The sequence below is a fragment of the Lutra lutra genome, chromosome 7 (genome assembly GCF_902655055.1).
Source record: "Lutra lutra chromosome 7, mLutLut1.2, whole genome shotgun sequence".
NCBI lineage: Eukaryota > Metazoa > Chordata > Mammalia > Carnivora > Mustelidae > Lutra > Lutra lutra.
In genome coordinates, this window is record NC_062284.1 from 52,950,387 (window position 1) to 52,963,805 (window position 13,419).

General features: G+C 39.0%; 1 protein-coding gene across 2 annotated transcripts; it reads right to left on the reverse strand.

The window, feature by feature from the left end:
* Window positions 1-8,615: 8,615 nt before the first annotated feature.
* Window positions 8,616-9,723, reverse strand: LOC125104863 (olfactory receptor 4F6-like). Of its 2 annotated transcripts, XM_047737724.1 has the most exons (2): window positions 9,690-9,723; window positions 8,616-9,547 (listed from the first exon to the last, which is right to left on the reverse strand). In XM_047737724.1, exons 1-2 carry the CDS (start codon window positions 9,721-9,723, stop codon window positions 8,616-8,618), a joined length of 966 nt encoding a protein of 321 aa, XP_047593680.1. The 2 variants fall into 2 exon arrangements, with proteins under 2 accessions (XP_047593680.1, XP_047593681.1); XM_047737725.1 differs by lacking the exon at window positions 9,690-9,723 and having other exon boundaries at window positions 8,616-9,572.
* Between the last annotated feature and the right edge of the window lie 3,696 nt (window positions 9,724-13,419).

Genomic DNA, 13,419 nt, shown 5'->3' on the forward strand with positions numbered 1-13,419 from the left:
TTTCACAAGAGAACTCTGTCACCAAATGAAATATGGAGTCTCAGCTGTTAATTTAAAATAGCCAATAGAAAGACTTTTATATACTTTCCAAATGGAAAAAGTTTTATCTTTTAATTATACTTACTTTCCAAAAAATTTACAATTTCCAACATAACACATGAGTTGACCTGAGGCAAATAATCTCCACTAGTAGACAGATAAAGATAGTCATTGAATCCCCAAAGATAAGAACTCTGCCACATAACAGTCTTTTTTCCTTTTCAAAATACATTTGGAATGGATAAAAGAATAAAGGGAAAAGAAAACTGGTGAAAACAGCCAGACAGTATCTGTGTCTGCGATTGAGAGAGGGTCACAATTAGTTAGAGGGATAATGGGCTCACAAAAGAACTAAGGGACATTAGCTGAATTGAAGCAGGGGTAGCTAGGACACAATTACAGTTCTTTAAGAATTTTTTAAAAAAACTTGCCATAAATAAATCATCAGAAGTCCACTGCTCAGTGGCTGTTTCTGATTTAGTACAACTCTGTGACTCCATGTTATACCAATGAAATAATTTATATAGAAAGAAGTATACATGGTGACCTCCTCATTATCCCAAAGTCAGTTGGTGGGAGGGTTTACAGAGAATCAAGAACCCATGGCTCCCACTGAATGTTCTTTGCCCGAAATAGAAATTCGTATTAGTTCTATATGTATTCATTCTCTGTTTCTGCAGTAACAAATTACTGGGAATCTAGTGGCTTACCAAAACACAAATGTGTGATCTCACAGTTCTGAAGATGAGAAGGCCAAAATGGGTCTTCTAAGCTAGAATTGAGGTGTCAGGAGACCTGCCTTCCTTCTGGAGGACCAAGGGAGGATCCAGTATCTTCCTCTTCCAAGTTTGCCTGAATTCTTTGCTTCATGACCCCTTCCTCCCTCTTCAAAGTACATCATTCCAAATTCTGCCAACTATCACCACATATCCTCTCTGACTGTGACCACCCTGCCTCCCACTTGAAAGGTGGGATTCATATGACTACAATATCCAGATAATCCAGGATAATTTGGCCATCTCAAAGTTCTTAATCACATTGACAAAGTCCCTTGTGCCATGTAAAGTAATATATTCACAGGCTCGGGGATTAAGACATGGATATTTTGGGGCCACTATTTTGTAACACCACAACTTTTCACAAGTGAACAAATGTTTTAGGGGGAAAAGAAAACCCTATCACTAAGCAATGAATCTGACAGAGGAAATTTCAGAGAGTCTGTCAGGAAGATGGAAGAAATATTGAAGGAGGAAGAACTGGTAGTGCATTGGGACCTTCTCCCAGAAACTACACCTTAGACACTGACTCCTATTATATCCAGGACCAAGTCTAGCCAACTAATATCCACTAATGGTGAGGAACCAATCCTGGGATTATCCCAAGATAATCAGCCAACCAATATGTTCTTGGACAACTAGGTATACAATTTAGTCCTGAGTGCTTCTCCAAATGATTTTTAAATGACTTTTGTTCATTAAGTCAGTAAATATTTTTGAGTGCCCAGAATGCCAAGCATCAATCCAGGCAATGAGAAAACAACATGGACAAGCATTCCTTCCTTTGTGAAGTCCATATTCATGACATAAAATACAATTCTGGTCTGTTACCTACAAATTTCCTTCCCTAGAAAGGATAAGAACACTTGAAGAAATGCTGTAATTTATCAAATACTGAGGAGTCACAAACACTCTGCTGCTTTCTAGTTCAATTTCCACATTCACAGAGTCTCCTCTCAGTATTCTGACTGATTTTTTTATCTGAATTTTTGCATCTTTGATTTCTATCACAGTAATTTTTTAATGGCTTTCTGACAAATATGCATGGATTTTATCTCCCCAAATATGGTACAAGACACTTGGGGCAGAATTGGGTACCATAATTGTTTGTTCTCACTGGAAACCAGCTCAGAAATGCTGCTGGCTGGATTTCTTGGCTAATTCACTCATTCATTCAACAAATATTTATGTAGCAGTTATCAGGACAATTTTAATAAAAGTTGTGTAAGCCATTTTTTGACTTAAAACCAAACCTCCATATCATGAAATATGAACTAATTAATCAAAAATTTCTCTACGAATGGTCAGAAAATTAAGGCAAAAAGCATTCTTTCTTATCACTAAAGGGAATAGTGTATTATCCAAAACTCTTCCAAGGTCTCCATGAAGTGGGAATAACAGTGAGAATATACTATGACCTAAAAATATAAGTGGTGTTTCCTCCAAATTGAAATTTGAAGAGCAAAAACAAAACAAAAAAACAAAAAAACAAGCCACCAACTCTGGGTGGCTCAGTCAGTTAAACATCCAACCCTTGATTTCAGCACAGGTCATGATCTCAGGATCATGAGATGGAGTCGCAGGTCAGACTCCACAACGAGTGTGTGGAGCCTGCTTAAGATTCTCCCTCTCCTTTTCCCTCTGTTCCTTCACCCATCTCACTTGCTCACATACTCTCTGTCTTTCTCTCTAAAAAAAGAAAAGAAGAAATGAGAAGATAAAAGAAATACTGAGAAAACTGTTAATAAGTTTGCAAGAAATAAGGTTAACAAAATCAGAAAATGATTTATTGAGCCAAGTATTTATTTATTTATTTATTTATTTATTTATTTATTTATGTATATATGTATGTATGTGTAAAGCTTCCATATAAACAGTCTAGCCAGAAGGCAAAAAGGACAATTTTGGAGAAAAAGAAAAATACATTTTTAAAATCAGAAGGGAAATTGATAAAAAAGATGACAAGAAGGAAGACAGCAGGACATTGGGTTTTTGAATGCAACAGGAGTCCAAGATGGTCAGTTAGGGGAAAAATTGTGATGAACAGTAGAAATGGCAGACTGGAAGCTCATTCAGATAACACAATCCCAAAAGTCATCTCAGAATTGTTCCTAATAGCATTAGAGTTGCTTTCTTGTTAACTAACATACGGCATCCCCTAGTTTTACTTACATTGCTTAAGGGAAAGGTGCCCCATTAGGCTATTATAGAAAAACAAATAAGTTACCAGATGGCTCTCCTTCACTGAGATCTTATGTGTGGAAGAAATGATGATTCCCACAATGAAGAAATGACTGATTCATTTTAACCCTGACTCATTACCCAAGAAGGATGATCTTGAGTTGATTGCTGCAGAAGACAGGGCAAGAAGAGATGAGCTGAGGAAGAGAGAGCCAGACTCCAGGAATGAGAGCAAAATCTGAGAACCGAAGGATAAATGGGACAAAGACAAAAGGTACCTACTTTACATCCTGAAAACAACAACAACAACAAAAACAAATACTACAACTAATAAAAGGGAAACTTACCCAGCTCCTATCTTCAACTATTCAAATTTCTTGAGTGCCTCTCCAGTGCCTCTGAGATACAGTCTCAACAGCTTCTAGAAGGAGACAGTAGGTTCTAGGTGCCCAATCAACTTGAGACCTTGCAGACTTCCATGGAAAACAGTGCTGCTCCTTTAAGGCCATTGCCATTAGAAGATATTCCACTCTTGAGTTCTCTAATTCTGATCTAGCTATTACACTCAAGAATTATGACACAAATTACAGCCATTCTTTATTTAGACTATGTAAATGAACATGGTATGCAGAAAATCCAGATTCTGCAGCATTTAATGGAATCATCATTTATTTTTAAACTTCTTAAAATTTAAATTCAAGTTAGTTAGCATATAGTGTATTATTGGTTTCAGGGGTAGAATTTAGTGATTTATCAGTTGCATTTAACACCCAGTGCTCATTCCATCAAGTGCCCTACTTATGAAATCATCATTTAAATGTCTTGATTTAGGGCACCTGGGTGGCTCAATTGGTTAAGCTTTGGCTCAGGTCATGATCCTGGAGTCCTGGGATGGAGCCCCATATCCATCAGGATACCTGCTCAGCAGAGAGCCTATTTTCTTTCTTCTCCTTCTGCCCTTCCCCCCCTCATATTCTCCATTTCTGTCTCTCTCTCAAATAAGTAAATTAAAATCTCAAATAAATAAATATCTTGATTTATATGGAATCAGAATTTGGGAACCCCTTAGAATAGATTCATGGGAATTTTACATTTTAAAATATTCTGGGGGGAAAAAGAGTGAAAGCTGCTCATTATCCCCAATTAATAATATCATTCAGTTGGAAGAGATTTAAAAATATGTTCTGACACAGTTCCTTTCTTTAGTTTCTCCATCCTGGATATGTCAGTTTCTCTACAGTTTACATGGTTTGAAAATTCATTTTCTTCCTTAGCATCCCACTATTTATTAACCTAATAGACCAAAGGTTCATCCTTACAAAAAGAAAATCTCTCTTCCTTTCAAGTAAGCTGATGGCCACTTGAATCTTTCTCTGTGAACATAAAGACATTGTCAGCAATTTCTTCAGATAAATATTTTATATGCTTGAACCTGATAAAAGCAAATAAAGATCACTCATCTGTGCCCTCTAGTTTTAACCACCTCAGTTCCTTTAGTCTTCCTTCATAGGATCATCTTCTATCCCTTCATCCTTGGCACTCTGCCTAACCACCCTCATTTCACCACTAAACATCTCACTGCGGTGACCTAGAAAAATTCTAACCAATGTTTAAAGAATGCAAACAAAAGCAGGAGGCTTGATTACAGGTTGTGAAACATTATATATTTAGTTCCCTACTTTTTCTCCACCCTTCCAACACTTAATTTTAACCTACGCTACATTAGTTTAGTTTAGAGTGAGTTAGTTCCCTAGATATTTTTCTTCTAAGCAGGTTTTTAATTATTCTTTCTCCATCATGATTCTATGAAATTGGGGTTTTATTTTTTTTATTTCATTTATCACTTATACCTACTTAAGGTTAATTCAGTCCTTTGTGTTGACAACCATTTGTATTTATTCTCCTACTCTACTTGTCATCTCCCCACCACCACCTGTTTCTTTCTGACTCTGAGCCAGAACATAATTGAAATAGACAAACAACAAACGATTACCGGGGTTTTTCTTATCACTGAAGTTTATCTAGTTTAATACCTTCATCCTCTTGTCAACGTCATCCCATCCTTCCCTTGGAGCTATTCCCAGACTATTATCACAAATGCACAGAGGTATATAAAATATTTCTAAAAATGGAAAATATAGCTAATTACTTGGACCAAGGGATAGTGACCAATTAATCAAGAAAAATGTCTCCTAAAAATATATTCATTGTGATCATAGCAACAAAGGAGAGTGTTCTAAATGAGTCATAGGGAGGAATGACACTTCTCTTTAAGAAGTGTCAATTATGGGGGGCGCCTGAGTGACTCAGTGGGTTAAGCCTCTGCCTTCGGCTCAGGTCATGATCTCAGGGTCCTGGGATCGAGCCCCACATCGGGCTCTCTGTTCAGCGGGGAGCCTGCTTCCCCCTCTATCTCTGCCTGCTGCTCTGCCTACTTGTGATCTCTCACTCTCTCTGTCAAATAAATAAATAAATAAAATCTTTAAAAAAAAAAGAAAAGAAAAGAAGTGTCAATTATGGGATGCCTGGGTGGCTCAGTTGGTTAGGCAGCTGCCTTTGGCTCAAGTCATGATCCCAGCATCTTGGGATCGAGTCCCACATCAGGCTCCTTGCTCAGCAGGGAGACGACTTCTTCTGCCTCTGCCTGCCTCTCTGTCTGCCTGTGCGCTCGCTCTCTCTCCCTCTCTCTCTCTTTCTCTCTGACAAATAAATAAATAAGAAGTGTCGATTATGGGGAACCTGTGTGGCTCAGTGGGTTAAAGCCTCTGCCTTCAGCTCAGGTCATGATCCCATGGTCCTGGGATCCAGCCCCGCATTGGGCTCTCTACTCGGCAGGGAGCCTGCTTCCCCCTCTTTCTCTCTGCCTGCCTCTCTGCCTACTTGTGATCTCTCTCTGTCAAATAAATAAAATCTTTAAAAAAAGTGTCAATTATTTCTCTTTCGATTTTTTCAAATAATCTCTTGATTATTATCTCTGCCACTTTAAATCCTATGGTGAATAATAAAAGCAACCTTAGATAATTTAATCATATTCACTTTCTGAGAAATTAATACAAATTACTTGGAACAGCCTGATAAATATCAAATTTCTCTGTATATAAGTAGGAAAGTAGGAAGTAGGAAACTGAAAGAAAAAAACTAAAAATTTATAAGTAAAAAATAGCTGCAGAAGTAACATGTTGTGAGTCACTTCTCTTTCATTAAGGTCACATAATAAATGAATTGAGCATGTTTAACATCACTAGGGGTGGCATGTATGTATTATATACCCCTGGTACGATTAAATTAAAAAGCCACTTCATCTTTATAGTATTCGTTACAAAAAACAAAAATCCCAGTCTAATTCTGAGGGAAATTTTCAGACAATCCCAAATTGAGGGACATTTATAAAATGCCTGACCAATACTCCCAAAAGCTGTCATAGCCATTGTAAATAAGGTCAGACTGAGACACCCTCAAACCAGACTATGCTAAGAAATCATAACAAAATGCTGTGTGCTTTCCTACATTGAACCTGGAAAAGAAAAGGACATTAAAGGAAACACTGGTGAAATCTGAATACAGTCTAGAACTGAGTTAACAAGAATGTACCAGTGTTGATCTCTCAGTGTATGGACCACAGAAATGTAAGATGTAAGATGATAACATTAGAAGAAACAGTTGAGGGGCGCCTGGGTGGCTCAGTGGGTTAAGCCGCTGCCTTCGGCTCGGGTCATGATCTCGGGGTCCTGGGATCGAGTCCCGCATCGGGCTCTCTTCTCAGCGGGGAGCCTGCTTCCTCCTCTCTCTCTCTGCCTGCCTCTCTGTCTACTTGTGATCTCTCTCTGTCAAATAAATAAATAAAAAATCTTTAAAAAAAAAAAAAAAGAAGAAACAGTTGAAACTGAAGCTGGCAAGGGCTATATAGGGACTCCATGGAACACCTTTGCAACTTCTTGGTAGCCCTGAAACTGTCCAAAATGAAAGCTCTATTTAAACGAAACAAGAAATCAGAAAAGAAATGTAAAAATAGAGCCAAATAGATTTATTAAGTGAAAATTATTCATGAACATGAACATGAAGCTCTGCTATATGACAAACAGACATTCAAGAGACAAGGTGAATAATATAGTGGTACCCATCAGTGACAGTTTAACAGCCCAGTGGAGACATGATACTTAGCCACTGAGGAAACAAGATCTAAAGTGACAGAGGGCAGCAAAGGACCAGGAGCCTGGCAACCTGGACTCTGGATTTAAATCTTCCATATAGTACCTTTAGGATCTTGAGCTAATTAACTTATTTTCCAGTACCTGAAACTTTTTAAAATAGGGAAACTCTATGAGATGATTTACCTTAAAATTAAAAACCCATGAGAACCTCCCTAATTGAATTTTAATAATTTTCTAAGTAACTGTGTGTGCTCTATGAACTATTATCTTTCAGATCTAAGCTATCCTTCATACTCTGCCAGGATGCAGGAGCTAAGGCTCTACAAACTCATTTCTTTTTGGCCAACTCTGTCATTTGGGGGCACTAAAGGGAGACTACAAGGTGGAAGAGGAAGGAGGGACTTCCTTGCTCCTTCCTGTTTGCTGCCTGTGGTCTTCCTTTCTGCTCACCATGCCTGTGAGCATCACCCAACTACACTGTTCACCTCAACAACCTTGGTTCTTTCCCAGGCAACAGCTGTGTTCCATCCTTAGAAGAGCTCATCTTCTCAGAAACACCTGTGTTACCTACCAGCCGTACCCTTGCCTCAGGGGTGTAGTCCCTACCCTTCTCTAAACTCAGAGACCCTAGCACCAACCAAGCAGCAGCCCTTCCTCAGATATGTGAGTTTCAACTCCATGGGTCCTTCTTCCAAGATTTTAATAGCTTTTTGAGTTTTAGTAATTCTAACTTCTTCCCTTCATTTTCTATCCCAAGGACTGAGAGCTGCTTCCTACAAATGCTATGTCTGTGATACCTCACCGTTCATCCACTTTCAAAAACTAGTTAAAAGCTTTTACTTAGCTAACCATTCTTTACACTAAATTTTTCCTTTCAAATTAACTGGTATGGTTAATTTGTCTCCTTACTGGACCCTGGAAAAGCCAAATTAGCAATGGAACAATGAGGGAAGCTAATAGATAATGAGCTGCAAACATAGAAAACAAATCAGCTATATAGTAAGACAAATCAGATGAAGGAAAAATTAATATTTATATTTAAAATAAGAGAGTCTACTGACATGGGGAAAATAGAAAATGAACAGTGAGCCACATATTGCCTTTCAAAGGGGATTGTTTCATGTTTATACTAATTCTGTTTGGCACCATATCGAGGTTAAGACCACTGGTGAGATAAGAAAATGATGACCACGGTGCCTGGGTGGCTCAGTCAGTTAAGTGTGTGACTTCAGCTCAGGTCATGATCTTGGGGTTCTGAATCCAGCCCTGCTTCCAGCTCCCCCCTCAGTACATAGTCTGCTTCTGACTCTCCCTCTGTCCCTCCCCCTGCTTGTGTTCTCTCTCTCTTGCTTGCTCACACGCTCTCGTAAACAAACAAATGCAAGAAAACCATGACCTGTAAGTCTCTTACAGAAGCAGAGTCCAGAGAATGACATCACCATGCAATCCTCTGCATGTTTAAGAGACTTTACTCTAATTCACAAACTGAGAACAGTCTCCTCATTGCCACCTTTATCTCCTTATTCCTAAAAGTGTAGATGACTGGATTCAGAAAGGGAGTAAGAACTGCATCAAAGATGGCAAGGAACTTATCCAGATGTGATGTGGGAAATGGCCACACATAGAAGAAAATTAATGGCCCAAAGAACAAAACAACGACAGTGACATGAGCTGCCAGAGTGGAAAGGGCCTTGGACATACTCCCCAAAGATTTTTTCTGAACAGTCACCAAAATAAAGGTGTAAGAGATTATTAGAATTAAAAAGGAGGCCACAGAAATAAAGCCACTATTGGCAGTAACCATGAATCCCAATGTGTTTGTCTCTGTGCAAGCAAGTCTGATAAACCGAGGAAGGTCACAAAAAAAGCTGTCTAATTCATTAGGCCCACAGAAAGGCAAGTCCACAACAAAAGCCAGTTGAGTCACTGAATGAATAAGGCCAATGATCCAGGATGCGACCAGAAATAAAATGCACCTCCGTGGGGTCATAATGGTCAGGTAGTGGAGAGGCTTACATATGGCAACATATCTGTCAAAGGCCATGGCGATGAGCAGCACCATCTCACTGCCCCCAACTGCGTGGATAAAGAAGATCTGAACTACACAGCCCCTAAAAGAGATGGTTTTGCACTCTCTTAAAAGATCGTAAATCATCTTGGGAGCTGTGGAAGAGCAAAATATCAAGTCGATGATGGAAAGGTTGGCCAACAGGAAGTACATGGGGGACTGTAAACGAGGGTCAGAGGTCACAGTTAGCACAATGAGGAGGTTTCCCATCAGGCTGGCCACATAGAACACACAGGAAAAGAAGAAGAGAAGGAGCTGGATCTCCGGTGAGGTTGAGAGTCCCAGGAACACAAACTCCAACACTACTGAGTGGTTACCTTCATCCATGGTCTCTGTCAGCAGTGACACCTCTCATGCCACCTGAAAGAGGAGAGTAAGGAGAAACTGTTGTAGGAAAAAGGCACGGAACTTAATCTTGCGCAATTCAGTCATTGTCAGAAAAGTAGACCAAGGCTCATGTGTGCTCTTGGAGACCATTGTCACAAAGCAATTCAGATATCTTTTTCATGTGTTTCATAACCACAATGCAAAGCAAAGAATAAGGATCCTTTGCTTACTTAGATTGGTAGTTCTGTTGTATTTTCTCTGGCATTGTTTCATAATCATATCTCATAGATGACTATGAATTAACAGGCTTTCAGAAATTACCTAACTACATGAAATAATGCAGTGACAGTACATTTCATAATTTGGACATATCGCACTGTAATGTTACCACATCCATGACCACATTGGCAAGTCTATGAAAATCTTTATAAGTTTTCTTTGAAGACATGATCTGTAAATTTCTCATATCTGTAAATTAGCAAGACAAGATGAGTTATTTAGGGAAAAGAAGGAAATAGAGGCGTAGAGAATGCCAGAGCATGGCACTCGCCATCCCATAGGAGAATAAGTTCTAGTGAGAGGGACACTGTTATGGGTTCTGTGGAGGGGATTCTGCATAGAGGCCAAGAGAAGAAGGAATGTGAGACCAGAATGACAGAGATAAGTCATAAATGCCAGTGGAAGTCAAAAACTAAAAGTGAAAATATCAGTCTTTGCACATGGCTCTCTTGACATATATAAAAAAAACTTAATCTCATTCTGAATTAAATAAATGTATGCTAACACAGCAAGGCACTAGTTTTTCTTATGACATTGGCAGGGATTTGAACACTTGACAATATTCAGAGTTTGAGAGGAAATGAGGAAACAGATAGTCTCATAACTGGTGGTGGTGGAATAAACTGATAAAACATTTGCCAAACGGCAATACCTTCCAAAATTGTCAATGCTCAAATACTTTGACTCAGTGATTCTACTTCTCAGAAAAGATATCTGGATATATGTGTGTGTGCACAGTAACAAAGTGAACAAAGAAGAGATACAGACTGGTGGTTGCCAGAGGGTAGGGGGGTTGAAAGGATGGATGAAATAGGTGGTGGCAGTCAAGAAATAAAATTATAAAATCAATAAGTCATGAGGATATAATGCACAGGATGGTGGCTAAAAGTCCATAGGAATGTATTGGCTATTTGTAAATTGCTAAGAGAGTAAATCTTGAAAGTTCTTATTGTGGCAATCATTTTGCTGTGTATACAAATATTGAGTCATTATCTTCTACACTGGAATTGATATAATATGTCAATTACACCTCAATTTTAAAAAGATACAAAGAGTTAAGGGGCCCACTCTTGGTTTTGGCTCAGGTCCTGACCACAGGGTCTTGAGATTAAGCCCCAGATGGGCCACAGGCTCAGCACAGAGTCTGCTTAAGACACTCTCTCACTCTCCCTCTGCCCCCCACCCTGCCATGTGCACCATCACTCTCTCTAACATAAAAGAAAAAATCCTTTTTTAAGAAGATACAGAGGTGTTTACTGAAGCATTGCTGCTTATAAAAGCAAAAGCCTGAGAATAACTTCAATGTGTAGAAATAAGGAACTAATTAAATAATTTCTATTAGATCCCATGTATGGAATACTGTGTAGCCATTTATTTTGCTAAAGTTGACCTAAATGTACATAAACAAGATAGACAGGAGGAAAGGGGGCAGTTTCTTACATTCATGTTATCCTATTTGGTTTTCTCATATTTATACCAAAAAATTATATACATAAAATTACATAATTTTACAAAACAGATTAACAATGCCTCAGTTGATATGCAAAAAGAAAAGGTAATAATAATTACCTCTAAGAAATACAAAATTATCCAGGAAAAGGGATCTTTTGCTTTTCACTTATAAGCTCTTACTTACTTACATTCTTGCAGTAAACATGTCAATTTCACCTTTACAAAAAAGTCAGTGTGTGTAGATCTGAAAAATTATACAATTTGTATCTTCGGGATTTGAATCTTCCAAAGATTACTTCATAATGTATCTTCCAGCAAAGATCAAAGCTACACCTAAGATATTTGTTAACTTTGTTACTATACTCCTTCCTATCCCTCCCACTCTTAGCTGAACAGCCTCCTCTTCCCTGGGCAGACACTCAAATGGTATTTACCCCTCCCTCACAGACACTCAGATATTCCAGCCCATGGCTTCCCTCTGCGTTTCTCCCTCAGCCTGCAGTGCCCAGGCCTTCATTACATCTCTCCAGTTCACCCCGTTCTTCAACTGCCCACTCTGCAAAAACCCTTCCTCTATGAAGTCCTCTTTGATCCTCTTACTTTACATACATGGGGAAAAGACCAATTTTTCTTACAGTCTTGTGACAAAACCAGACACATTAACAATTGTAGCATTCTGTTACTGCTCTAACAAAGACCACTATCTAATTCTACAATGCTATACATAAAGGTTTCTAAATCTATGCTTAAAAAATACCCTTTTTAGACTTTTTCTTGATGCTGGTGTTAATGATATTCACATCGATAAAAAGCAGTTCAGCTCAGAAAAAGATTCCTTTCACAGGGATCATCACCAGGAATCTCCTCCCTGATGCAATTAATCCAAGAAAATGATTGATCCTAAATTACCCTCCGGGAAGCTGACAGTTATTCCATCAATGCTTCCAAATTTCACTCCATCCCAAACTCTTGTTAGTTTTACACAAGACCTTATTTTATCTTCCCCATTTGGGGAAGATAAAATATAATATCATATTACATATGATATATTTTATATATGTTATATATGAAATGTGTATATATATATATATCTATATATATATATACTAGATAATTCCTAATATAGGCAAAAAGCTGGAAAACAGGATGGTACACATTGGTGGCCCAGCTTCCTAGCCAGTCTTTCACTTTCTGCCTAACTGAAAACTTGAGGTCTCTAGGGGCCATATCTCCTATCAATCTCCACTTTTTTTTTTTAAAGATTTTATTTATTTATTTGACAGAGAGATCACAAGCAGGCAGAGAGGCAGGCAGAGAGAGAGGAGGAAGCAGGCTCCCTGCCGAGCAGAGAGCCCGATGCGGGGCTCGATCCCACGACTCTGAGATCATGACCTGAGCCGAAGGCAGCGGCTTAACCACTGAGCCACCCAGGTGCCCCTCAATCTCCACTTTTAAACAAAGGCAGAATAGCAGTTTATATCTGATTTTTCCACACGGGCAAGTGAAACTGGCCCCTTAACTCCTTCTGCAAAAGGAAAACACAGTATCAGTGGTGATCAGCAACTAAATTCCAGGGCACCTTTGTAGTGTCCCGAGTGTCACAACTGTTCAACACACAGCATTGACCACTGCCCACACCCTCACCACAAGCCCACAACGTAAGAAATTAGAGATTCCTCAGAGATCATCTAGAGACCAGTTGACTCTCTTCTCTCGTCAGGTCTGCTCATCCTTGTGCTGGCCAGCACAGACACCAAAAAAATTAGAAGTGATGTGGGCTCACCTCCAACTCAAGCAAGGATGACGATTCTGGAGTATTTTGAAAGTAGATCAATGTTGAGGTCACTCAAAGACTGGTAGTCCTCTCCTTCTGAACCTGAGTCTCAAATTACTCACAAGGTTAAGTTTAAATTAGAGTTACTGGAAAAGAATAAAATTCATGGAGAAACATCTCAATCTCATCATCCTATGGGTTTCCCCACTAGTTTGCTCCTCCGGAGATGTGTAAAGAGTGCTCAGGACAGGATAGTACAAAATGTACAGAAATGCTCACTGGGGCTGCAAGCTGTCAGAGTGATTGTTTCTACAGCTATCAATGCAGCAAGCCCTGCAGAAGACTGTCATTGCAGGGACCGGAATGAAACTG